At 60.8% G+C, this 25,757-nt stretch overlaps 3 protein-coding genes across 13 annotated transcripts in view; 1 reads left to right on the top strand and 2 right to left on the bottom strand.

Annotated features, from left to right (window-relative positions):
* The first annotated feature begins 590 nt into the window (after positions 1-590).
* LOC102054017 (lysophosphatidylserine lipase ABHD12-like) lies at positions 591-6,584 on the top strand. Its single transcript, XM_055716477.1, has 13 exons — positions 591-741; positions 2,462-2,589; positions 3,073-3,175; positions 3,273-3,392; positions 3,722-3,752; positions 3,917-3,962; positions 4,049-4,178; positions 4,432-4,472; positions 4,771-4,850; positions 5,063-5,145; positions 5,808-5,886; positions 5,985-6,109; positions 6,458-6,584. The coding sequence occupies exons 1-13, from the start codon at positions 629-631 to the stop codon at positions 6,477-6,479; spliced, it is 1,101 nt and encodes a 366-aa protein (XP_055572452.1). The 5' UTR covers positions 591-628; the 3' UTR covers positions 6,480-6,584.
* A 352-nt stretch (positions 6,585-6,936) lies between these two features.
* Positions 6,937-19,197, bottom strand: PYGL (glycogen phosphorylase L). The gene is made up of 20 exons (XM_027803509.2): positions 18,786-19,197; positions 17,180-17,281; positions 15,368-15,446; positions 14,968-15,071; positions 13,417-13,548; positions 12,734-12,845; positions 12,569-12,651; positions 11,588-11,731; positions 11,314-11,406; positions 10,932-11,078; positions 10,175-10,338; positions 9,960-10,074; positions 9,632-9,733; positions 9,405-9,552; positions 9,233-9,291; positions 8,759-8,900; positions 8,407-8,614; positions 8,200-8,334; positions 7,559-7,625; positions 6,937-7,338 (listed from the first exon to the last, which is right to left on the bottom strand). The coding sequence occupies exons 1-20, from the start codon at positions 19,026-19,028 to the stop codon at positions 7,150-7,152; spliced, it is 2,568 nt and encodes an 855-aa protein (XP_027659310.2). The 5' UTR covers positions 19,029-19,197; the 3' UTR covers positions 6,937-7,149.
* Positions 19,198-22,188: 2,991 nt separating this feature from the next.
* Positions 22,189-25,757, bottom strand: part of TRIM9 (tripartite motif containing 9) — a 71,279-nt gene continuing 67,710 nt past the window's right edge. For 6 of the 11 annotated variants that reach the window (XM_055716927.1, XM_055716932.1, XM_055716933.1 and 3 more), the window contains one exon: positions 22,189-23,959. In XM_055716927.1, the coding sequence (XP_055572902.1) occupies positions 23,897-23,959 (63 nt within the window). In that variant the 3' untranslated portion in view covers positions 22,189-23,896. Of the gene's footprint in view, positions 23,960-24,541; positions 25,624-25,757 lie in introns of those variants that run through there. The other 5 variants (XM_055716925.1, XM_055716929.1, XM_055716930.1 and 2 more) reach the window with 2 other exon arrangements.

The following is a 25,757-nucleotide window of genomic DNA, read 5'->3' as shown; positions in this document are numbered from 1 at the left end:
ACTGGCAGCCTGCTTGCCGCAGCCCTCTCGCCCGTGGGCCCGTCGGCAGGCACGGCCATGGGTGGCCCAGCCATGTGTGTCTGTGTCCAGGCAGCGCAGCCTCCTGCACCGGGCGGAGATTCCTGGGGAATACTGGTAACGCTGGGGTATTGCCTTCTTGGTGGGAACTTTCAGCCTGGAACGTTCCAGCTGAGTCAGTGTGACAGTGCTGGGAGGGGAACCAGCGGCAGGTTTCCACCCCTCTGGCTGAAGGCCAGGGACACTAGGTTTGGTTTAAAACATTTTTTCCTTTAAAAATTATTTTTTTTTCATAACCTGAAAGATGTAAAAAAAAAAAAAAAATATTTTTTTTTTATATAACCTGGAAGCTTTCCCTGTGCGCTCCTTGCCCTGGCATGGCTGGTTGTCCCGGCGTGTCACCCAGCTGCCGGCCCCGAGCTCCCCCCGGCCCGGCCCGGGCTGGGGACACAGGGGGCTGCAGCCCCGCGGGTTCCCCTGGGCGGCCGCAGCACATGGCGGCCGCAGCCCCGCCCCCCGGCTCAAAGGGGCGGGGAGGGGCGTGGCCTGCTGGCAACATTGGCACTGTGAGTGGGCGGAGCCTGGCGGGCGCGGCCGGACGGCGGGAGCCATGCGGCGGCGCGGCGAGCAGGGCGGCGGGGCGCGGGCCCGGGATGGGGATGGCGACGGGGCCGGCGACAGCGCCCGGGCGGAGGGCAAGGCCGACGCGGGCCGGCGGCAGCGGTGAGTACCCGGCGCGGTGCGGGCAGCCTGGGCTGCCAGGCCGGTGTGGGGGCGCTGCCGGGCGCTCCGCGGGACCGTGTCGCCGTCCCCTTGCGGTGTCCGCCCGTTGCCCCGTCCCCTAGCCGGACTCCTGTGAGCGTGTGCTAGCGCTGAGTCCCCTGTGCCGTAGGTCTGTCCCTCTGCCGTAGCCGTGCAGCCCTGCCGAGGCCATCATCCCATGCTGTGGCCGTGCCTCTGTGTCCCCGCACCGTGGCCTTGTCACCTGGCTGGGGCAATGACCCAGTGCCTTTCTCCTTGCCATGGCCGTACCACCCTGCCGCGGCCATGAGCCTGTACTGTGGCCGTATCCTCATGTCACCCTGCTGCAGCTGTGATCCTGTACCATGACCATGCCCCCCCCTGCATCCTGATGCCACGGTGTGGCTGTGTTCCCATGTCACCTTGCTGTCCTCGTGAAGCCAAGTGGTGGCCTGTTGCTATGCCAGCTGTCAGAGATGCCCCTCGGTGGACATGTCCCCATGGGGCCAGGCCTGTCGGTGCTCACCTGCAGCAGGTATTTTGCAAGGGCGTGTGTGAGTGCTCGCCCCTGAACTTGACTATTAGGTGTCGACCGAGAGCAGCACCTAATAATTAACGGCGGCGTCAGCGAGGGCATCGCTGGCCCGTTGCTGCCAGCGCAGAGCGGCACTGCTCAGAACAAAGTCTTGGGGGGGTGGCTGGGGTTTGAGGAGCTCCCTGTGGCTCCGGTGTGGCTCATGTCACCTGCATCCCCCCGGGAAGGGTGCCTGTGCCTGGGGGACCATGCCATCCTGCCCTGGCACCCCCTTTGCAACCCTTCCTTGGCATCTTGCAGCACTCCCCAGGGCAGGCAATGGGCTAGATCCTCTTCTGACCCCAGTCATGTGCTCGCAGGGAGCAAGCTGTGCTTGGACGCCTGTCAGAAACCTCTGCCCTCAATCCCCCCGGTGCCCGGACTAGTTTCCCCATCACCTGGCATGTTCAGCCTGCGAGAGACGCCGATGCTGGGCCAGCTGCGGCTCTTGGCTTTCCCTTCCCTCTCGGGGGCTGGTGGGTACAGGGTCGGTGCAGGGGGCACGGCCCAGGGTGGCTGGATGCGCTCCCCAGCCCTTCAGTGCAGGCTGCTGTCGGAGATGGTCACACGCCCCACCCTATGCCGGTGGCACTGGGGGACATTGCTCTGGGGACTGGTTTCCCCCGTGGCGCTGTGGGCTCCCCGAGCCCCTGTCCTGGCTTTCCTCCTTGTCCCTGGGGAATCGCAGAGGCTCTCAGTGCCAGGCTGGGGGGCACCGCCGTGACCCTGCCTGACCAGCCACGGCTCGGGGTGTTGCCACAGAGTATCAGTTGCTCCTTATTGCTGGTTTGGCTTGGAGCTCCTGGCGCTGGCGTGGGCCCTGCCCTTCCTGCCTGCCAGTGTCCCGTGGGAGGCTGCGGGGGACTGGATGGTGGCCTCTTGTGACGCTGTGTCGCAGTAGGGCTGTTCTGACACCTTGGCTCCATCCCCAAAAGCCAAACACAACCCTGACAGGGGGCACCATTTCCTGGGCCCAGGGGGACACAAATGGCAGCCTCAGGTCCTTACAAGGGAAAACCCACTGTATCCAGCCATCACAACTGGGGTTGGGAAGGGGGACCCTGCGCCACTGTGCCCCAGAGCCCTTGGGACAGGAGGGGACATGCTAACCAGGTGCCTTCCTTGCAGGGGCTGGCTGGCCTGCTGTCCCCGGCTGCGCACCCTCCTCCTGCACCTGCTTCTTATCTACATCTCCGTGCCCTTCCTCATCCGCCTCTTCCCTGTCTTGCTCACCAAATTTGTCTACCTGAACTTCTGTGAGTGCTCTGGGGCTGTCCCAAATGGGAGAGCCCCACCCCAGGAATTCAGTGGGCAGGGGGCTGGGGGGGGTCCCCCAAAAACATGAGTGGGGCTGCACCCAGTGCCTGGGTGGCACCAGGGCAGCACCCGTCTGACCCCCCGCTAGCCGTGGGCTCGCAGAGGAGGCACAGAGGGACCTTTCCCGTTGGCGCCTTCTGTTTTGCAAGCTGTAATAACATAGTGCCACCAACCCTGTTTACCGCCTGCAGTTACAACATATCTGGGCACGCACAGCCTCAACGGGGCTGGAAATCTGGGTGGGAGGAGGTAGCAGAGGGCTGTGCTCGCCTACCCGCTCCCCGGGCTGGCGCTACCACAGCCCTTGGCTTTTAGGCAAATAATGTAGAAACAATAGCATGTTGCTTTGGAAAAAATGCATAAAAGCAGCTGGGTATGAGGTTCCTGGGTTGCCCGTGTGATGGCTGTGATTTCTCCATTAGTGGCCTTCCCCTTCTTCGTGGACTTTCGGCGGCCAGAGCTGCTGCTGAACAACACCATCAACCTGTACCTCACCACTGAGCCAGACGTCACGGTTGGCATCTGGTGAGTGGGGCAACCCCAGCATCCCGGGCGGGCACAGCCGTGTGGCTACACCAGTGTCCTGCCTGAACTGGGGTAACCCTGCTCTGCCCCCCACCAGGCACACGGTGCCGAGCAGCAGAGGGGACGAGGCGCAGGGCAAGGACCAGCGCTGGTATGAGGAGGCACTTGCCGACGCTCACCCTATCATCATCTACCTGCACGGCAATGGGGGAACCAGGCGAGTACCCTCGAGCGCTGCTGTGGGGCCGGGACCCCCCGCCGTGCCTCTCCCAGGGGACGATGGCATCAGCACAGGGGGAGAACTAGCAAAGTGGGTGCAGCAGCCAGCAGTGCTGCGGGGCTGGGGCTGCTGTGGTGGTTTCTCACCCCATGAGTCAAGGGAAGTCCTTTTGGGTGAAAGGTGAAAGTGAAACATCCAAACCACCCACCCCAGAGCACCCTGCACTCCCTTCCTGGATAAAACTCAGCCTGGTCCCTTGTCTGGCACTGCAGGGGGGTGCTCCTTGGGGGTCCCTTCCCAAGCTCTAAACCAATTTTTCCCATCAGGGCTGCGAGCCACCGTGTCCAGTTCTTGAAGGTAAGTGGTCCACTGTGGGAGGACTGGGACCTGCTGGGGTCCCCACACTGGCTTTGGGGACCCACGACAGACCCTGGGCAGAATGAACCCAGCGATGCTGGGGGGACCTGGGGGACATCCACTGCCCTGCCCCTGGACATAACACAGTGCCACTCTGCTGACAGACGATGGGGGCTGCTGGATTCCACATCCTGGCTCTCGACTACAGAGGTAAAATCATCCCCCTGCCTCTTGCTGTGTGACCCCCTGGGGCTGGTGCCTGCTAGGGTCACGACACAGAGCCATGTCCCCCCCAGGCTATGGGGACTCCAGCGGGTACCCCACAGAGAGCGGCTTTACCACAGATGTCCTGGCACTCTATGACTGGGCCAAAGCGCGGAGCGGGAACAGCAGCATCCTTTTCTGGGGACACTCCTTGGGGACAGGGTAGGTGTGGGGCTGGGCAAGGGGGACACACCTTGTGGATGCCAGCTGACACTGGAGCCCACAGCTGGTCCTCGGGCTGTGATGCTGCTGCCAGACTGGTGCCACCCAGGGGTGGAGCAGAGGGTTAGAGCAGCTCCTCAGCAGAGGCACCTGCAAAGGAAAACCTAGCAGGCAAGGCAGGAGTGTGAGAGTGCTGTGCACCCTGACGGGGCATCGTGGATGCTCCCCCTCACTGTCACCTCTGTTTTCACAGGATTGCCACGAATGCAGCAAGAAAACTGCAGGAGGAGCGAGGTAAGGGCCAGTGTGGCTGGGTTGACCCCGTGTGGTGTCCCCCTGGGGGTCTGCACATCCCTGATCAGATTTTGGGGGCACAGAGTCATTGGGGAGCCCCGTCACACTCTGCTCAAGCATCAGGCTTGGCGTCCGTGGTGGGGACAAGTGGCTGTCCGCATCCTCCTTAGTGGGACAGAGGCATCTTGGTCTCATAACTGCTGCCTGGGACGTGAGCATGGCAGCAGTGTTAGTGGGGGATGACAGCCCCCCCCTGCGCCCCCCAGTCATGCCTGCTCTTGCCCCACTCCGCCTTTAGGGGTCCAGGTTGATGCTGTTGTCCTGGAGTCACCGTACCCCAGCATCCGCGAAGCAGCTGCCCACATCCCCATCAGCAAGGTGAGCCTGGGGGCTCTGCCTGTGGGGCTCCCCAGCAGTGATGAGCGGGGGATCTGCCTGTGGGGTCCCCCAGTGGTGACAGGTGGGGGGGTTCTGCCCATGAGGTCCCCTGGCAGTGGCAGCCCCAGCGGCCTGGGTCTTCCCCCCTCACAGGGGAAGGGTGCATCAGTCACAGCCACGGCTCAGCACCCCCGCAACTCTTTCCCTGGCAGATCTACCGCCAGTTCCCAGGTTTTGAGTACTTCATCCTGGACTCGCTAGCTCTGGGCAACATGTTCTTCTGCAGCGATGAGAAGTGAGTGCCTGGTGTGAAGGTGCACAGACGTCCCCATGGGGCTGCGGGGATGATGTTGGGATCACCTGGCCGAGGATGAGTGGGTTGGACATAGAATCATAGAACGATTTGGGTTGGAAGGGACCTTCAAGACCATCTGGTTCCAATCCCCTGCCACGGGCAGGGACATCTTCCACTAGCCCAGGTTACTCAGCACCCCGTGAAATACCTGTGCTCTTATTTGTGTTTGCCCAGCTTCCTCATGCTTTAAAAGTGGCTTTTTATTTGCATAATTTCAGGTACCATTATTAAGCAAAGTCCACAAGCCACCACCCTTTTTTTGAGTATTACGCACTTGGGTCTCACCCACGCTGCAGCACACATGCCATGGTAGCCTTTGCTGAAAGCCACCTGGCTCATGGGCACGTTTCAAGCCTGAGCACCCCATAATGGGGGTTTAAGGTTATTAGGGTGCTTGGTGCTGCCATGCCGGGGCAAGCAGCGAGGGCATCGTCCTGACGTGGTTCAGCAGCTGCCCTTAGCCACCGATGGGCTGGATGGTTCTGAAGGGCAGTGCTGGCAGGGGTCAGGGATGCTGTGGGACAGTTAGCAGGAGATGGGGAGACTCCCATGAGTCTGTCGGCTCCGGGGTGACTCCTCAGCACTGTGCTTGCTGCCCACAGTGTGAAGGTGCTGACCTGCCCGCTCCTCATCCTGCACGCTGAAGATGATGCTGTCCTGCCTCTGCACCTGGCCCACAAGGTGAGGACCGCTGTCACCACATGGGCTTTAACGAGGCCATGGAGCCTGGTTTGGGGTCCCCTGCACATGCCACTAACAGCACTCCCATCCCACGCCAGCTCTTTGAGACCGCTCGCAGTACCTACAAGGACAAAACCAAGGTGAAGTTCATTACCTTTCCCAAAAAGCTGGGCCTGGGCCACGACTACATCTCATTCAACCCAGAGCTGCCCGCCCTGGTGAAGTAAGTGCTGCTCTGCAGAAATTGGGGTGCACAGAACGACCCTTGGCCAATTCTTCCACAGATGCATCCTCCCCTGCTGCAACCATGGGTGTGCCTTCCCCCTGCTCCCTCCCCTCCCTCTGGTGTTTGCTGGCGTTGAGTTTTGAGCTCCAGTTGCTCCTCACTGCTCTGAGGCTGTCCTGAACCTGGGTGTCATGGGGAGGTGGCCCTGGGGACAGTGCCAGCTCCTCCCTGCCCTGAGTGCAGAGCTGCAGCTCAGACCCACTGATCCAGGGATCAGAAATCCAGCTCTCGGGCAGGACAGGACAATCAGCAATACAGAGTAAGGTTTATTGTGTCTTGTTGCAGAGACTTCTTGAACATTCAGTGATGCCACCTGCCACAGCGACCACAAGCACTCCCTCAGACTCCCAGCAGGAACCCCTCATGGCACTGAACTTACTGCTGTAATAAAAACTACAGAGAAACTTTCTAATTTGCCCGCTGCCACAAGGATGCTGCAGGTTACTCAGGGGATGGAGATACTGCTGCGGTCTGGATGCTTGCTTCTGGGGCAGCACCATGTGAGCTGTGACCGGGAGCGTCACATGGGGCAGTGCTGGGGGCACACGGGCCTGTCTGCCAACTCCCCGTAACCCCCCTGGCACTGATGCCTGAGGACTAGTGAGAGCTGCACCCCAAAGTCCTGCTTCAGCAGCAGCTGGGAGGGCTCAGGTGTCCAGCTGTGCCGGCCCATCCCCAGCAGCTCCCCCCCTACACCCACTTTCTGTGTCAGCGTTGGTGCAGGTGAGCTCAGTCCCTAATTTTAGGCTTCAGCAAACAGGCACTTGGACTCTAATGGCACTTTTATTTTTAGCACCTATGCAAGCAACAGGGCAACACCGTTTTACTTTCCGCACAGCACCTACATTATAAAAATTTCCCCCCTTCCCCCTCCGTCGGAAAGCCAGCAGCAGCAACATAGAGACTAGACAGCAGAGACAATTGTACAGCGCATGTGCTTGTGTCCCCTGGCTCCAGCTGGCAGCAGCTCCGTGCCCCTACGCTGCCATGCCGTTCGGGGTCTTGTCCTCGGCTGCATCCCGGGGCTCGTTGGGTGGCGGAATCTTCAGGTCAGAGGGCTCCACATGCCAGATGTCCTGGGCATACTCCTTGATGGTGCGGTCGCTGGAGAACTTGCCAGCTGCTGCAATGTTCTTGATGACCATCTTGGTCCATGCCTTGGAGTTCTGCAAGGAGAAGGGTGGGACAGTGTGGCTGGAGGCTTGTGCCATGGGTGGCACCTTAGCCCCAAGCCCAGCTTTCAACCAGAGAGCCCCTACAGCAGCACAGCCAGGAGCCTCCTCGCTAGGAACCCATCTAGGTACACAGCCCCACCAGACCCTGTCACCAGATGGGCTGTTGTGCCCTGTCACAGCTCCCCTGCCTCATCCCCAGGCTGGCACTCACCAGGTACAACTCGCTGACCTTCTCCTGGCATTTGACATAAGCCTCATAGTCTGCAAAAACTTTAAACCTGTAGCAGCGAAGAAAGCAGGAGTCAGCAAGAGCAACAGTGCAGAGATGGGAGCACGCGGCGGCTGGTGGGCTCAGCACACGGGGCTGGGGCTCCCCCCGACACAGGTGCTTCAGGCGAATTCATCCCCCCAAGCCCTGTTTGCACAGGGCCCTGCAAGCCCGTAAGTGCTGTGGCACAGGCTGGATGGGTGCCCCGCTGGGGCACACCTTGTGTCAACTTGCCAGGAAAACATTTCTCCGGTGTGAAGTGCCCACACCCTTGGGTGCTTTGTGCTCTGGCCAGGAAAGCCCTTGAGATACCTAAAGGCATCTATCATCAGGTGAGGGCTGCACACCCAAATCTGTCTTGGCCTTAATGTACCACGGGCTCTAATGCAGCAACTGAAGTGCCGTACACAGACAGCCTTGTGTACCCGTGGAGCATCGATTGCTCATCCGGGTGCACGGGCCAGAAAAATGGGACTTTTATCAACCAGAGGGTAGATGGTTGGTGCAGGGGGCTGCTCCACATGGGCACCAGGACTTTGGTGGAGAGACCCAACCGAGGGGATGGATGGCATCCTAGGCCTCACCTGTCATGGTGGAAGAGCATGTTGACCACATCTTTGAAGAGATCAGGCTCATCTGGGGAGAAGAAGCCGCTCTTAATCTGGTCAATGGCTTGCTTCAGCTCAGGGAGCTGGTCATAGTACTCGTGGGCATTGTACCTGGTGGGGAAGGGTCAATATGAGATGGTGCTGCCATGGTGGTGGCACCCCCACAGCATCCGCAGCCCTCACCCTTCCCTGTCCAGCTCCATGACGTCCTCCACCCTCATGCCAAAGATGAACAGGTTTTCCTCTCCAGCCTCCTCGGCCATTTCCACGTTAGCTCCATCCATGGTGCCGATGGTGAGAGCCCCGTTCAGCATGAATTTCATGTTCCCCGTACCCGATGCCTCGGTGCCCGCTGTGGAGATCTGCTCCGACAGGTCGGTAGCAGGGATCACTGCCAGCAAAACACATGGACAAGGGGCTTGTGGTGACCAGCTCTGGGTTTGTGTCATGCCAAAGGACATTAGATCTGCTGTCTCGCAGGGATGGAGCCATGGGGTGGACATCCCCTCCCCACAGCGTGCCCCACGTGGGCTACCTTTCTCCGCCAGTGAGACCCTGTAGTTCTCCAGGAAGATGACCTTCAGCTTGCTGCCCACAACAGGGTCGTTGTTCACCACGTGACCCACAGCATTAATGAGCTTGATGATCATTTTAGCCATGTGATACCCTGGAGCAGCCTAGGAGAAAAGCCAGGGGTGAGCCCGGAGGGCTGGCACCAGGGGCAGGTGAAGCACACCAGCTGCCACAGGCACCCGCTCAGCCCTGCCCCCATCCAAGCCACATGTCACACCACCAGATTTTCGGGGGCTTGTGTGACCACAGGCAGCATATGGTTGTGCAACCCCCCCACGAGCTTGGTGCCTTGCTTGGGTTGAAGCCAACAAGTGCTTCCCCAGCACTCCCTGGGGAGTTTCACAGACATGGCCCCACGAGACATCCGTACCCAAATTCCCCAGGATATTTTCAAGGACTTAGTCCAAAATGCTTTAAAACTCCTGACCCCACTTACCTTGCCCCCAATGATCACTGTCCTTGGCACAAACAGCTTTGCAGGATCCCTCCTGATGCCTGGAGAAGACAGCAGTGTGGTGTCACCCTCTGTTTTAGCTGCAGCCCCAGGGGATAGGGATGCTCGTGCACTCCCAGGGCAGCATGTCCCCTCGGGGTGCGCGGTGGCTTACGGTTGTACATGGTGATGATGTGCAGGCAGTTCATCAGCTGCCGCTTGTACTCGTGGATCCTCTTCACGTGCACGTCAAACATAGAGGAAGGGTTGGTCTTCACTTTGTACTCCTTCTCCAGGTACAGCGCAAACTTCACCTTGTTCTCCTGGGCGAGGGGGCAGGGAACATGTCAGCTCCCAGCCTGCAGCCCCCTGCCTGCATCCCCCCTGCCCCCGTCCCCTCACCTGCTTCACTTTGGCAACCTCCCGGATGAAGAGGTCGTCGTCCACAAACTCGTGCAGCTTTGTCAGCAGGCTCAGGTCCCGCACGTAGTCCTCCCCAATTTTCTGCAAGAGGAGCACAGGCACGTGCTGATGGTGGGACGGGGGTGGCTGCCTTCATCAGGCATGCTGCTCCCGCCCAGCAAAGCCAGCCGTGCTTGGAAAGCGGCTGGATCTCAGGTGAGAGCCAAGCAGAGGCTGAACATTTAGAAGATGTAAACGGCTGAGGTTGGAGCAGCATCCCCAGGGTTGGGAAGGGTCACGGACCGGTGCGCTCCCCCCATGCCATTACCTCTGCGATGAGCTCTGCCAGCCCTGGGTTGCAGAGCAGGAGCCAGCGCCGCGGGGTGATGCCGTTGGTCTTGTTCTGAAACTTCTCCGGCTCCAGCGCTGCAAAGTCCCTGAAGCTGTGAGGATGAGGAGGGGACAGCTTCAGGCTCACCTACCTGGCACCACCACATTTCCAAGCTGAGGATGATCCACCCCCACCTCCCTCCCCGCACTTACACTTGAGCCTTGACTATTTCGGAGTGGATTTTCGCCACACCATTGACAGCGTGGGAGCCGACGATGCAGAGATGAGCCATGTTGATCCTCTTGGTGCCCCCCTCCTCTATCAGGGACATCCTCCGCAGCCGGTCCACGTCATTAGGGAAGAGGGATGCGATGTACTGCCAGTGGAGGCCGGAGAGGTGAGCGGTACTGGTGTTTAGCGATGTCCCACCCGACAGTTCCCAAGGAAGGGACACAATGTCCCCAGTGTGTTTCACACCAGCCAGAGCAATGGCTTTAACTGCAGAGTGACGGTGCAAACCCTCTCCAAAGGGTGCCCTCCCCCAGCATGGATGCCTCTGGACAGAAGAGTCCCCATAGAGAGGGTCTTGTGGACACACGCTTGGTTAATGGGGCCACTTTGGCAAAAGCCTCGTGCTGCCAGACCAGGAGGCTAAACCATCATCTCCCTCGTACCCCAACCTCATCCTTCTCCAGGATGAATTTAGCATTTAGGGAGCAAGGCAATGCCAACAGGTAAGTCCTTGGAGCAATGGGTGAAGCCTTTAAAACAGCCACCAAGTGCAGGATGGCAACGTGCTGGTGGGAAAGGGCTTTCCTACACCTCAACCTCCTGAAATAGCAGCCAGAACCACCCAGCCACACACCCGACATTACCAGTTTGTGCATCCCCCTAATCCCAATGGTACAATGCATGCCATCCCCATCCCGCTCTCCAGAGAGGGCTCCTATACTGCCCCAAGGCACTCACATCCAGGTGTCTCTGGTTGATCTCATAGATGATCTGCAGGTGTCTGGGGAGCAGCTTCTCCACCAGGTCCACCGGCCAGCGCTCCAGGGCTTCGGGAAGCACGGTGTGGTTGGTGTAGGCAAAGGTCCGTTTGGTGATGTCCCAGGCCTGCCCGGGGCAGGGGGAGACGGTGGTGAGCAGTGAAGGGGGAAGCTGGCACCCACGCATGGTCCTCCCACTATGGCCAGCAGCACCTCCAAGTCCATGCTGGTTAAACCCAACCTGATTGCCCCACATCACTCCCCAGGCCACCAGCAGCTATGGGACTGATTCCCCAGACCCCCCGGTGCAGGAGGGTGGGTGCAAGTGGAGGGGACCCAGGGGCCAGGTCAGGTCTCCCTACCTTGTTCCACGGCAGCTTCTCGATGTCCACAAAAACCCTCATCAGCTCAGGGATGGCCATGGCAGGGTGTGTGTCATTCAGCTGGATGGCAACCTGTAGGAAGAGCATGGGTGGCAGTGGGGACAGGTGGGGGACACGTGGGCATCCCACTGCCCAAGTCAGTTGGGCACAGGCATCCATGGAGGGTCCACAAAACCTCCCCAGCCCTGGGTGTACATCTGAGAGGCATCAAAACGAGTTCCAAGGCACATGTCAGAGCAACCCTGGCTCATACCTGGTCGGGGAAGGAATCAAACACAGTCCGGACGCTGTCCGTGCTCCCGAATTTGGATGCTTTGAAGCGGCGTATGATGTCCTGGAGGGTGGCAGCCACAACAAAGTACTCCTGCTTCAACCGCAGCTCCTTCCCCTCGAAGAACTGTGAGCAGAGAAGCGGGGTGCTGCAGGATTGCACCGCGCTGCCCTGGCACGCCTGTGCCTTCCTGGGGCTCCCTGCTGTGGGGGGACCCATGCCAGGACACATCCACCCCATGGTGTGGTGCAAGCCCCCAGCAACAGGTTTGGCAGCAGCTCTAACCCCTACATCGTCTTGCTTTCCCAAATTGAGCACAAGGGTTTGAGATGTGCTGGTACAAATGGAGCTTAAATCTCTCCCCCGAGCATCGTGTAAACCTGTTCTCCCTGGTTTGAAAGTTTCAGCAGGAAGGAGAGGTACCGGGGCAATGGGAAGGGAAGCCACAGGGGATGTAACACCTAGGAGCTATTTCTAAGACAAGACTTAAAGCCACCGCTCATGCAGCACAGAACGTTAACCTGCTGGTCTGCCACAGAAGATCTGTAGGAGGCAACCTCCCCCCCCTCCCCGGAGCTGTGACACCCCCAGCTCTCCTTGCCAGCTGGGAAGGCTGGGGTAGGATTAAACAGGGAAAAACCCCATCAGGACCTGCCCAAAACAGGCTGCCCAGCAAGGGGAGCCACCCCTCACTATCTCCCCCCATTTCCCCCCCAGGTCACTCTCATCTCCACTCCCTCCCTCTGCTGAGCGCAGATTTGCCCAGGAACGGACTCGCCTCTGCTGCAGCCCTGGGCAGCGCTGCTGAGAGGCAGCAATCCCCATCCAAGCATTACAGGTGGCGTGAAACACAACTGAAAGCATCTCTGCAGCACCCCGGCAAGAGGGGCTGCTCCACTTCGCACTCTGGGTGCTCTGTAGCTGTCCCTAAGGCAGGGACAGCCACCCTGCGTTGTGACTTACGTTGTCATTGGGGTAGAGGACACGGGAGATGTTCTCTGCCAGGTTTCTGTCCAGCACGGCCTGGATGTAGTCTCCAACATTGACTGGGGAGGAGCAGAGGGATAAGGGGGGCGCAGGACAGCCCCCCGCCCCATCCCGCATGACACCCCGCCAGCACCCACTTACAGTCGCGCAGGTTGAAATCGTTGGGTGCCCGAGCTGACCACAGCCGCATGGTGTTGACGGTGTTGTTCATGTACCCGGGCACGGGGGTGTCGTAGGGCAGCGCCAGCACCACCTGGGACATCAGCAGGGCAGCTGCAGCCAGGCTGTGCCCCTGGCTGGTGTCCCCCCACGGCCCCCCCTGCCCTGCCAGAGCCCTCCCATCCCACAGACCCTCCTGCAGGAGCGAGCTCAGGCTTGCACCTGCCTTCATGGGGTTGCGTGTGTGTGGATGCGCTTGGTACCCCTTGCCCCGGGGACACGCCAGGTCTGCCCGGTGGCTGGTGTTTGCCAGAAGCACTCGGGGGATGGAGAAGGCCTGTGAGTGTCAGGAGAAGCTTAATTTAAGCCGTCCTGCTGGGCTGTGCGTTGCAGACCTGCTGGAGGGGCTTTTGGGTATTTCAGAGGTTGGATGCAGACGTGGAGCAGCAAAACCAGTCCCCATCCCGATGTCCATCTCCTCAATTTGCTCCACCGCTGCCTTTTCCACCCCAGCGACACAGCCTCACCAGTGCAACCCTCCCCGGCAGAGACGCTGGCAGGACCCGTGCCCAGGGCACAGCCGGCCAGTGGGAGCCCCCCAGGACAAGCCGTGCAGGGGGGGTTCCCCACACACTGGCCCCGCAAGGCTGCACCCCAGCCCGTACCTGGGTATCGACCCACTTGGCACCGGTGGCAGTGTGCTCCACCCGGCCGTAGAAATGCACGGGCAGCATGTACTCGGGACGAGCTTTCTCCCAGGGGTTGCCATGCCGGAGCCAGTCGTCGGCTTCTTCCACCTGCCAGAAGGAGTGAGAGCAGTGATGGGGCCACCCAACCCAGGGACCTCCCTGGGTTGTGCCGCGTGGAGGATGGCTGCCAGTGGCTCCGGCTGCTTGTAGCAAAGGGGACGATGCTTCGGAGCTTGTCTGCCCTAAATCCGAGTTTTGGTGCTGGCAGGGCGAGGCGAGCCCGAAGGCTGGGTTCTACTCCAACCACCCTGAACCCTGGGGTCTCCCTGCCGGAGGGGTGATGGATGGGGATGAAAGCAGTGTTTCTCTTAGTGCATCGCTAACGCTGCTGTGCTGTGGCCAAGACACCGTTAGTCCCCCTTCATCAGAGTTTCAACCTCAGCCTGCAGGCTGGCTAACGAAGCGGGCTCATTCCCTACCCTGGCCGTGCTGTTACAGGAGACAGCCCAGGTTAGACATCACCTCTGGCACGGCCAGGGCAGAGCTCCCAGCAGCAGCACCAGGGGAGGTGAGCCCCGTTCAGACGCAGCAGCTGGGAAATGCACTTGCTGGCTGTAGATACAGCTTTTGGGAGTCCTCACAGGGTCCCTGGGGGTATCTGGGGTTGCCTCCCACCAGGAGTTTTGCAGATACACGCTTTTCAATTGCATTTCCAAAACAGCCTCTTCTACCCTCTGATGCTTTAACCCAGGCGTTGAGCAGCACAGCAGGACTGGGGGGCTGGAGCTGGCCTCCCCTAGACCTCCCCACGCGGTTCCTGTACCACCTCGGCCAAACAGCCCTCACCCCACGAGGAACAGGAACGCAACTTCTCCATCCTCTCCAGCTCCACACAGCCACAGAGAAGCTCTCGTGGCGGTGCTGGCCCCAAGCAGGGCACACTGTGGACACGGACGAGGGCAGCCTGCAGCAGCCAGAGAATTCCCAAGGAGAGCATCCCGCTGGCCCCTGCAAGGAAGAGCTGGGGATGCCCCAGAGGTGGAAGCACCGACCTCTCTGCTCCTACAGCAGCCCCAGAAAGGGGTCCTGCTCCCCGCAGAGATACGGCTCATGTGCCAACTACGTGGGCAGGCATCTGCACAGACCCAGCTGGGATTTTTGCTAATTAGCAAGGTGTGCTACGAGGCAGGTCTGCTCCCCTCCACGCGGCTGTGCCAAGCCACTAACAGGCCTGAGCGGGAACTGTGACACTGGGCTGATCCCCAGCCCCACACGCTGGAGCCAGCTGGGATGAAAGACTGGCTTCCCCACCACAGGGAGGGATGTTATGTGCTTGCACCAGTTTAAGAAGTTAAACTCGTTCGAGAAAACATCTGACAAGATTTAAATACCACAGCACCGACTTTGGCTCCAGCAGTCTCCAAGCTAAGGGAAAGCATCTGTACACCATGACCTTGGCCTGACCTAAGGGGGCCACTGGCCTAAGGCAGCCAGAGGAAGGCGAGGGCCACACGCCTCTGTCCGTACCTGCCACCCATCCCGGATCTTCTGGTTGAAGATGCCGTACTCGTAGCGGATGCCGTAGCCATATGCTGCCAGCCCCAGCGTCGCCATCGAGTCGAGGAAGCAGGCTGCCAGGGAGAGGGGAGAGCAGTGAGCTGCACCTCCCCGGCGAGCCAGGAGCCCTGGCAGACGGCAGGTCCTTCACCCCACGGCCAGCCAGTGGCCCCAGGCAGCAGCCCTACAGGGACACGAGCCAGGGCCAGCACCCGCTGCTCGCTCCCCAGCCACCCAGCGCCTCTCACCCCGTGCTGGAAAGGCTGGAGCAATAAACCCCGCTGAGTTTAAGTATCCCCCCCCACAGCGGACGTAAAGCAGGGCTGTGCCCCACCACCCAGGCAATGAGTGTTTTAGGGGGCTCACTCACCAGCAAGCCTGCCGAGACCACCGTTGCCAAGGCCGGCATCCTCCTCGATTTCCTCCAGCTCTTCCATGTCCAGCCCGAGCTACAACCGAGGAGGAGAAGGCGATGGGAGACTTTCTAAGTGCCCGGCCCCGTGCAGGGGAGGCACTGCTGGCACACACTCCTGGGTGCTGCCCTGCACCCACCGCTACCATCTTCCCCTGCAGGCGGGCTCCAGGAGGTGGGTGGAAAAGCACCCGACCCTGCAAAATCCATCCCTGCAGGTGGGACATGGCGGTTTGCCCCCAAAGCAGTCCCTCTCCCCCTCCACTGCTGCTGCACGGTGTGGCAGGGACAAGCTCTGGTGTTTAAAGCCACTACACCAGCCTTTACAAGGGGGACACACACCCTTGACCTTGCCATGGACAAGCCTCTGGGGCAGGGGGCACCCAGACATAACCAGGGCACTGCTCTTGTGGTCCCAGACATTTTGGGCAGGTCTCCCAGAGCTCATTCCCAGCCCCACTTCCCTCTCTCCATGCCCCAGCCTCATGGCTGCAGCCCCCCAGGGGCCGGTTCCTGCTCCCCCAGCACCCTCATCTCCCCAGGGCAGGCACCCAAGGGCCCACCCCCCTGGCTCCAGGCATCACCCTCTAACAGAGACACCCAGAGAAGCGGCTATACCACTTTTCCAGGGAAATTTAAAGTTCCCAGCCCAGGACGCTGTGGGGAGGAAGAGGTTTTGCCTATGCAAAGCTCCTTGGGCAGCTCAGCGGGAAGTAAGACGGTGCCTTGCCAGGGCCGAGCCACCCTTTCCCATGGAAACCCCTTGGTCCAATGTCCCGCTGATGTCCCACGGTCACAGCAAGTGGAGATGGCCCCAAGGCCACGGGCACCCATGTGGGAAGGCTGGACCCGCACCCCTCACATGGAAGTGGGCAGCACCTTCTCCCAAACCAACCGGCCACAGGCAAGTCCAGGAGCACCAGCACCGGCCACAGCCTCGCCGGTGTTCCACGACACGAGGCTGCACAGCTCTGAATTTCATTTGCAGCCCCGAATGCCTACCACAGTATTGTAAGTGATTTATATTACACCAAACATTTTATTTTGGAAGCGTTTGGCATTTGCATCTAGGGGGCTCAGCGTACGCAGTAAGGAAGATTTGCCTCAGAGCTTGACCTGCCACTGCTGCAAAGAGGATGATTTCCAAATAGTCACACCGTCTGCTTCCCCAGGCTACCACCAGGTACACCAGGCTCTTCCCCTCCACCCTCACCCACCAGCCGAGCCGCCATCCTCATTGCACAGTCAATAGATAAAATATAAAAAAAAACCCAAAAGTAAGTTCCTCTCCTTTGAATGTGTTTGCACAAAAGCTGCTGTTGTGCAACCACCCCAGCCGCATACGACGGCGTTGCTCACAAGGGGTGCAAACCACCAAAACCCTTCAATAACCTGAGTGCCGCCTGGTGCCAGCACCAGGCTGGGGTTGAGTTCGGCTAAGGTTTTATTCTCCACTGCCATCGATTACAGCTATTAATGGCCCCATGCGCACCATGAGCTTCCTTGCCATTTATGGGCTGGAGCCCTCATCCTGCCGGTGCTCTGCAGCACCGTGCTGCATCCCTCAGCATGCAGCCACCAGGCTGGGCAGCCCCGATTGAGCAAGCACCAGCACACGGCAGGTCCTGGACCAGTGTTTATCCATTACAGCACCGCTCGCAGCTGGGGAAGCAGTCTGCAGCCAGCATGGTGCAACACGGACATCCCCAGGAGCTGGAGAGCACAGAGCCCTCCTGGTCCAGGTCCTCACCGACCCCCTGGGATGCTCACCTGGTAGATGGCTTCGTCGCAAGCGTTCTGCAGCCCCAAGTTAATCATGGTGTTCTGCAGAGTCCTCCCCATGTAGAACTCCAGGGAGAGGTAGTAAATCCTCTGAAAGAGAAAACCATCCCTGGTCACCTTCCCCAGAGCTGGAAGATGCTCCCCTGGACCCCAGAAGCCACTACCAGGTGTTATCTGGAAACAAGAGGAAAAACGCAACTCTCACCAGAGTCAAGGTGGTTTGCACCAGGAATTTGAGGGCTGGGGCTCCCCAGAGGCCCCACGGCAGCCGTGCCCTGCAGCCCCTGCTCTCCCACTGCTGCTGTTTCCCAAGCGGGGAACAGCAGAGCGCCGAGACAGTTTTGTTTGGACAAGCTCCGGCGCCCTGTCCGACAGCAGGAACAACTCCACCATGGTCACCCCGAGCACGCTGGTGGCCACGGCCGTACAAAGTTAAACTTTAAAGAAGAGACATTTCCTAATACCACCCTGAGCTGCAAAGCAACCAGAAAACCAAGCGAGCCATCAGGGCCAGGCACCCACGATGGCCGCAGGGACACAGGCTTCCTCTGCCACCCCTGGGGGGCTTGGTCTCAGGAGCAGGGCACGCTTTGGCCTCCCCTCTCGCCAACACCACGGGCGCAGGATACGGCCGGTAAGGCAGAGCCTTGCGTAAGCCGTGCCCCAGCGTCAGCACCGGCAGGTTTTAAGGAAGGATTTAGGCCGGAGGAAGCAGCTGACTTGACAGGTTTCCCCAGGACCTGCGCAGAGTCGGGCTGGGGACAGCGATGGGATGCGCTGGCCAGGATCGGTTGGGCTTACTGGTTTGGCCCCAGCAGAGCTGGGAGTGGTGACGCCGGGCAGGTGGCACCTGGCACGGCTATCCAGGCAGGTCCCCACAGTCAAGCCCTGGAAAAGGCTCATCTTTTTTCTCACCCCTACACGACACGGGGAGGGGAGCTCTCAGGGGGCACGGTCCCAGCGAGGTGTTGGCAGGGAGGAAATTGGAGCTGACAGGGCCACCCAGGTGTCAGGAGGGGATAAGGGCTTAATCCCCCCGCGGCCAGAGCCCCACACGGGGCAAGCCAGCGGGCGAGCAGCGGCGCAGGGGCTCCGGCACAAACTGGATTTCTCACGCCTGGGATCACCGTCGCACAGACGAGGCTTGTGCCTGTTTTAAACAAGGCCGGTTTGCGGCTTGGCTTCAGGGTCATCAACTCCCTTTGGATAATTCACCCTGGAAAGCTTTGCGGCTGCTTTTGGTAAAGCGCAGCCGGCGTGCGGGACAGTAAACACGGCGCCCTGCGCCCAGCTCCCGGCCAGGCTGCGCCCTGTTTGTTTTGCAAAGCAAAGGACAGTGGCCTCGGCGTGTTGATGTCCAGCCCCTGCGCTCGGCGGAGTTCAGGGGAACATCCCCCAAACCCGAACTCGACATTCCCCACATCCCCCTACCGCGCCCCAGACGTTACGACGCTGCCCACATCCCCCCTCTCCCACCCCATGTCGCCCACCCCGGGGATGCCGAGGGGGGGTCCCACCCCCACCTCCCCCCGCCCTGCGAGGGGGGGTGGCTCCCAGCAGCCCGGGGGGCGGCTCAGCATCCCCGCGCTCCCACCTTGGGGTCCTTCTCGTAGTAGTACTGCTGGGTGCGGATCCAGCGCCCCACCAGGTGGTCCCGCACGGTGTGGGCCAGGGCGAAGTAGTAGTCGCGGGGGGTGGCCACATTGCGGTCCTTGACCAGGGTGAAGTGGAGGTGGCGGTTGAAGCCCCGTTTCAGCTCGGCCACGCTCTCGGCCCCCACAATCCCGCGGATGCTGATCTGCTTCCGCCGCTCCTGGTCCGACAGCGGCCGCGACATCCCGGCGGGGCTGCGGGGACACGGGGAGGGGACACACACCGGCACGGCGTTCCGCCTCCGCCCCGGCTGGCGCCGCCCCGCCGCCCGCCCACGCGTGGGGCGGGAGCCTCCGGCCACCGGGGGGGAGCGGGGGGGGGCCCGGGGCGCACAGAGGGGCGTGCGAAGGGGGGGACACGACACCCCGGGGTGCACAGAGGGGCGTGCGAGGCGTGGGGGCGGACCCGGGGCGTGCAAAGGGGTGGGAGGCCCCCGGGGCTGGACCGGGGCGGAGTGTGTGCGCGCAAAGGGGGACGACGACGACCCTGGGGGTGCACAGGCGGCGGGTGTTGAGAGGCGGGACGGACCCTGGGGGCGCACGGGGGGGGGATCTCGGGGACGCACAGAGCGGTGTGCAAAGGGCGGGGGGGACCCCGGGACAGTGCAAAGAGGAGGAGGGCACGGAGCCGGGGGCCAAGCACGGGTACCTCCCCCCCGGCCGCACCTACACCGAGCAGTCCCGGTGCCGCCGCCGGGCGGGGCGCGCTTATCCGGCGGCAGCGGGCGGGGCCACGCGGCCCGCGGCGGGGGGGGCGGGGCCAGGGGGCGGGGCCGGGGCCCTGCGAGGCCCGTCGGGAAAAGCCGCTCGCCCGGCCCGGACGGGAAGTGTCGCGGTCCCCATCCCGGCCCCCATCCCGATCCCGGCTCTGCGCCCCTGCACCCCGTCTCCTTGCAGCCCTGCCCCTGCACCCCACCCCCTCGCACCCCTGCCCCTGCACCCCACCCCCCTGCCCCCCATCCCCTCGCAGCCCTGCCCCTGCACCCCTTCCCCAGCACCCTGCCCCTGCCCCCCATCCCCTCGCAGCCCTGCCCCTGCACCCCTTCCCCAGCACCCCTGCCCCTGCCCCCCATCCCCTCGCAGCCCTGCCCCTGCCCCCCATCCCCTGCACCCCCTGCCCTTGCAGCAATCTCCCCTCGCCTCCTCACTTTGCCTGCTCCGCAGTCCCTCTGGAAGTGGTGTTGGATCCCAGTTGGCTCCGAGCCGCTCGCAGCCGCCTCCCCAGGCAGAGCTGGGTGGCTGCCTGCCCTGCGGAGTCCTGTCCTGCCTCCGGTTCCTCCTGAGGGCAAGGATAGCTGAGCTGAGCGTACAACGCAACACCTCTTCCTCTTCCTCCAGCTGTGCCTGCGCAGGGTTTCCAGCCTGGCGCGCTTTCCCTGCCCAGTTCGGCAAAGCTAAACCACACACAGCCAAGGAGCAGCCAACGCCACTGCTGCCCCGCGGGCCGGCCAGCCCAGGTGCTGCTGGGGCTGACCCAGCCACCCTGGCCATCCCCTCGGCACGAGGCAGTGCGCTGAGCCGGGTCCTGGCAATGAGCTGCAGCGGCTCGCCAAAAGTTCAGGAACCAGCCCAAACTGCACACGTGCAATGCTGGAATAAAAGGAATGTGACCCATCTTCCTGATTTTTCACAAGGCAGTTGAGGGGTTATTATCCTGCCTGGGCAGGGTTGCCTTGCCCATAGGTGCCAGCCCAAGCAGATGGGGCCTCAGTGCCCAGAGCAGGCGTTTCATGCCCAGGACCTGCCCTCCGATGCAGGTGGAAACGGCAGCCGTGCAAACGGTGCCATGCAAAGGGCTCCGAGAGCTGCTGAGCGTGGGGCAGAGCCCTGGGTGGACCTGGGCAGACGGAGCCCCCGGTGCTGCTCCCTCAGAAGTTGGAGCTGGGATGCAGGAGCCCAGAGGCTGTGCCCTGGCCTCCAGGGGCCAACCCGGGTGGCGGGTGTCCTCTGGCCCTGGGCTGTTCCCTCCCCGCCGTGCGTGGCTGGGTTTTACATGCTGCAGGCAGGACGCAGTTTCCCGTATCCCCGGTGTCCTGGGCATGTTCCCTCTCTGGAAAGGACAAGCACCGTTCTGAGACATCACTTAATGCACTTAATGTAATGCATTAGTGTTTTTTTTCTTTAGCCCTGGACTCAAGCCCATGATGAGCTCAGAGGCTTCACATTGAAAACCTCTTCTGAGGTGCTCTGAGAAAATGCAGAGCAGGCGCTCATATCCAAGCAGAAAGCCCTTCTCAGGCCCCTGGAAGAGCTGGCCTTGCCTTTCCTTTGGAAATGACCCCAACGTCACTCATCCCTTCGTCTTTGCCCCTGTTTCTGGAAGAAAGATCCCCCCTGAAGGGATGTTGGTGTTGCCAGCGCTGCATCGCAATGCTGCTGGGCTCTTTCACTTCTTAACATCTCATGATTTCCGTCATTTTCTCTCTCTTCCCCCCCTGATCCTTATCTCCATCTCTCGTCCCGGAGGGGTCTCAGGGCAGGGGCTGGTGTTCGGGGTGGGGGGCTGCACTGGGCTGGACGCTCCAGCTTGTCCCCCTGGGGAGATGCTGCTCCATATCCAGCCTAGGCAATTCCCCTCTCCCGCCGGATGCCATCCCTCTTTCCTTACACCCCAGCTCCTCAGCACCCAGGACCGTCCCTTGGTCCCCCAAACTCTCATCCTGATGGGCTGCAGGCAGAGCGGGGAGCCCCAGGCAGGCACCGTGTTGCTGTGTGGCAGCAGGGCTGAGAGCTGCCCCATCCCCTCTCCCGCTGTCCCAGCTCAGCCGCGTGCTGGGAATGGTGCCTCACCACCGCTCCTCGTGCACACGAAGAAGGGCGGCGGGAGTTTGCTTGGCAAGGGAAAGGGTCAGGAAAGGGCTGGGCAGGCCGTGGGGCTGCTGGATTTGGCGTTCATGGCTGTGCCCGGGTTAGCTCCCCGACAGCCCTGCAGAGCTAATGCAGGGGTTGCAATCACCCATCTCCCGGAGCATCTCCAGCTCACGGGGTGGAAAATAAAAATTCCTGTCCTTGCTATCCCGTGGGTGCTGCTGCCTTACTGGCCCTGGCACCACCACGGAGAGAGGGTGCTGCAGTGCTGCCATGCCAGGGAAGGGGACATAGTGGCACCAGCTCCCCCTGCCCCTCAGTCATCTCACAGTGCTGCCGCCACACTGGGTTTCAGCTGGCTTCTGTGCCCCCCTCCCTCCCATGAACCGAGTTCTGTCCGTTCTCTGCGCAGTCTCCCAATAGGGACAGTGAGGGATGTGCGGTGTGTTCCAGCACCCTGCACTTGGCAGGGGGCGTGAGATGGGAGGCAAAGCCGGGAGCTGTGGTGGCACAGAGATGCTCTGGGAAGCTCTGCCCTTCTCTCATAAAAGTCCTTTATTAGAACAGCAAACATGACACTTCTCTTCAGTACAGCGGCTGTATGCAGCTATCATCGCGTACAGGGGGACGACGTCTTACAATCACTGGGAGTCTAACAAGCACCATGAACATCCTAAAGAACGGGGGATAACGGCTGAGAGAGGAGCCCCGGGTGAGCCGGCCACGGGGGGCTCGTCAGGAATTCACCAAAGAGCTGCTCGGCGTTGTCCCGCAACACGGCTCTCCTGCAGCTGAGAGAAACTCCTCGGTGTAAGTCAACAAGATAGCACCCATCCAATAAATTAGGTAAACTTAATACTGGAGCAACAAGGGAACGAATGGGACCGTCCTAGAGGAGGGCACGCTGGAAGGGAATGGTCTATTTACACTTGTCTTTCTGCTGGACCGGTACTCCCATAGCATCCCACCCGAGCCCGGCTGGATGAGCTGCAGCTCTTGGGCCGGGCTGGGCACGCTGGCACCCCCCCGGCAGCGACACCGCTGCCCCCCCAGCTCCGCCAGCCACGCTGGGAGATGGCGCAGGACCGAAAAGCGAAGCGTGGGGATGTGCACATGCAGGCGCCCTTGGCACAGGAATGGGGGCTGGCGCCAGGCACGGCGCCATGACCTCCCACTCCTCTCCTGCCTCTGAATTACCGGAAAGTCAGGGTAGGGAGTGGAGGCTGACGGGAACTGCTGCCGGCAGCAGGCGCAGGCAGGGCAGTGGGCACATATTCCTGAGCGCGTGGGAGGGCTGTGGCCAGCTCTCCTTGCTCCCCATCCCCATCCTCATCCCCATCTTCATTGCCATCCCCACCCCCATTCCACATCCCCATCCTCGGGCTCCCTGTCAGACCCTCACTGCAGAATGAATTCTCTGGTGAACAGAAGGACACTATCAGTATTTAAGGCTAGGCTTTATATGGCAACTATAAAAAAATAAACACTAATCTCCAAAGAGCCAGGCAAGGGCTCTCCGGCGTATGGCTGTGGCACGTGTGCTGGCACCGGGCTGTGGGGAGCCAGGGGAGAGCACTGCGCAGGTGCTTGGTGCCGGAACAAGGGCCTGCCGGCACCCGGAGCACCTGGGGACAGGGTGGCCACCCCCTGCCCCACCGCTGCGCCCCACAGAAACGCTTCGGGGGGACAAGGGACCGGGCCGGGTGTTTTGGTAAGGACATGGAGACTGACTGGTAATCCAGGACCCACCTCTACACATGACCAAGGGCACTCTGCAAGAAAGGCCACGGGGAAAGAAATATCCTGCAAAGTAACGGGGCTGGTGTGGGTGAAAGCTTCCCCGTGGCAGGGGTCCCTCCTCGGTCCCTCCGGCCAGCCCCACAGGAGGGGAAAGCGCTCTGACAAACGAGACGAAACCGCCTGCCCCTCCCCCCCGCCCCCCGCAAACCCCAACTGAAATCAATAAACCCAAACCTAAAAGCGGACACAGAGGAACATCTCAGGCTACCTAGGTACTTCATCAGCCAAAAAGAGCTAAACAGCGAAGCGCACACACACAGGACAGCGCAGGAGGGTGGAAAGCAGAGATGGCCACAAGCCGGGGTCTTCCTCCCCGCTTCGCCTCCCCGTCTCCGGCTGGCGGCTGAGCAGGGACCCGGCGGCTCGGCGGCCGGCCTCGTCCCACAGGAGGGAACGGGCTGGCTCCTCTCATCCCGAGAAGAGGCAGCCGGCTCCAGGAGCATCCTCATGGCATGGCCGAGCGCGAAGTGTAGAATTCAGGGACCGGCAAGCCAGTGTGCAGCGTCACCTGCAACGAGAGACATGGGGCTCAGCCACGTCCCTCGGTGGCTGGTGGGACAGCTCATGGCACGGCAGCTGGCACGTTGCCCCCAGGGAGGGCAGGAGCAGCACCCGGGGGGAAGCAGGACAGGCTGTCCTCAGAATGGTGGCTCCATCTTGCGTTTTCATGACTCGCTGGCACTGCTGGAGCCCATATGAAGCGGGACGGCTGGTCCCAGCAGTACCAAGTCCCACATCTTCCAAGCTGGCTGCAGACAAATCCAACAGTCGGCTGCCAGAGAGGTGGGACGCTACAGCAGTTGGGTCTTTCTGCAGATGGGTAATGGAGAGGCCTGAAGGACACGCGGCCACTCAGTACAGGAGACCTCTGAGAAGCCCCCGAGCTCAGCACGTGCCGCACAGCGGAGGGGACGTGGCCAGTTGCTGGAGGAAGGTCCTTGGCAGCGGGGAAGCTGAGCAGCAGCAAGTGCTGGGGCAGGGCCATGCTACAGCGTGGGGGGGTGCCCAGGTGAAACCTTGCACGGTCCCTTCCAGCCCACACTACTCCACGATTCTGTGAAAACGGGAGCTAGGCGTTCGGCCTGGCATCATCTGGGGGGGGGAGTGATGCGGCAGAGACTGTGACACAGGGACAAAAGGAAAGAAATACTGGAGACCTGATGCTCACTGTGTCGAGGAAAATCCTGGTCTGTAAGGGATACAGGCAGGCTCTGCTTGGACAGCCTGCCTGGGCAAGGGGCCAGGGCACCCATGTGCTGTGCATCCGTGACTCAGTTCCCTCCACAAATGCTTTCATTTAGGAGGAAAGCACAATTCCTTCTTTTATTGGAACAGCAGCATTTTCCCCTTCAGATACAGACTTAGAGAAAACTTTTGGGTTTATTAGCAGCCTTTTATCAGCGTCCCAGGGCATTTCTGTGTCAGGGGATTTAAGCTCTGCCTTGCCCAGAGAGCTGCCAGCGAGCAGAGGTGCTCCAGAAACACACTTGTCTCTTAGGGCTGTGTAAGGGACTGTGGTAGGAACGAAACCCATCACAGAGCAGGGCGTTTTTATCACACCAAATTAATGCAACAAACTCCAAAACCAGCACAAACAAGATGGGCTTCTGTAATGTTTCCTAATTAAACACGGCATGTGACACATTTGCCAGCCCTTCTCCAAGCCGGGCAGACGGCCCTGCCTGCGAGGCGCTGGGGGTGGGACACTGGCAGGGATGCTCCCAGGGTTTGGGATGGTACCGACCAACTGCAGCCCCAGTGCTGCTGCAAAACTGTCACTGCCTTGGTGACAGCACGGTACGCCCTATACCCTGACGGACAAAATAAAGCCTGCCCTAATCCACCAATCCCTATCTTAGAGGCCACTTCGTGCCTCTGCCCTTGCACAGAGGTGATGCCTTGGACATCCACTGGCAGAAGACCATGCCAAAATGTTCTTCACCCTGAGGTCATCTGTTACGTGCAGCATGTCCTAGGATGTGCCTGGGCACTTGTGTAGTGTTGGAGGTGCAAGCAGTGGTAGAGTGGATCTGCCAAAGCCAGGCTGGGTGAATGTGGAAGGTTCACTGGGGGAGATGATGGCAGGGGCATGATCAGTGAGAAAAATGAAAGATGAAAATACCGGATAGGCCCAGGGAGCCACCACTTGGTGATGTTCAGGAGAGCAGAGAGCTTGGGAGAGAGGGAGAGAAGAGGGGTTTGAAACTCCCCAGAAGAAAATAGGCTTTCAAAGGTGCCCTTCTCCCTCGTAATGCTCCTGCCTGGGTCCTGGGATGGCTGTAAGAGCTGGTGAGGCTCTTGTGGGG

This window comes from Falco cherrug, chromosome 7 (assembly GCF_023634085.1).
Source record: "Falco cherrug isolate bFalChe1 chromosome 7, bFalChe1.pri, whole genome shotgun sequence".
Taxonomy (NCBI): Eukaryota; Metazoa; Chordata; class Aves; order Falconiformes; family Falconidae; genus Falco; species Falco cherrug.
The sequence above is the reverse complement of the archived record's forward strand: the minus strand, read 5'-3'. Positions and strand labels throughout refer to the sequence as shown.

Bases quoted from the DNA above. Each gene is read 5' to 3' on its own strand.
- LOC102054017 (XM_055716477.1), top strand. From the start codon at position 629: ATGCGGCGGCGCGGCGAGCAGGGCGGCGGGGCGCGGGCCCGGGATGGG. The intron at 3,393-3,721 runs GCGAGTACCCTC...TTTTCCCATCAG, and splicing joins CACGGCAATGGGGGAACCAG to GGCTGCGAGCCACCGTGTCC. The intron at 5,887-5,984 runs GTGAGGACCGCT...ATCCCACGCCAG, and splicing joins CTCTGCACCTGGCCCACAAG to CTCTTTGAGACCGCTCGCAG.
- PYGL (XM_027803509.2), bottom strand. From the start codon at position 19,028: ATGTCGCGGCCGCTGTCGGACCAGGAGCGGCGGAAGCAGATCAGCATC. The intron at 10,075-10,174 runs GTAAGTGCGGGG...TCATCCTCACAG, and splicing joins GAAATAGTCAAGGCTCAAGT to CTTCAGGGACTTTGCAGCGC. The intron at 7,626-8,199 runs GTGAGGCCTAGG...TCGCTGCTACAG, and splicing joins ATGCTCTTCCACCATGACAG to GTTTAAAGTTTTTGCAGACT.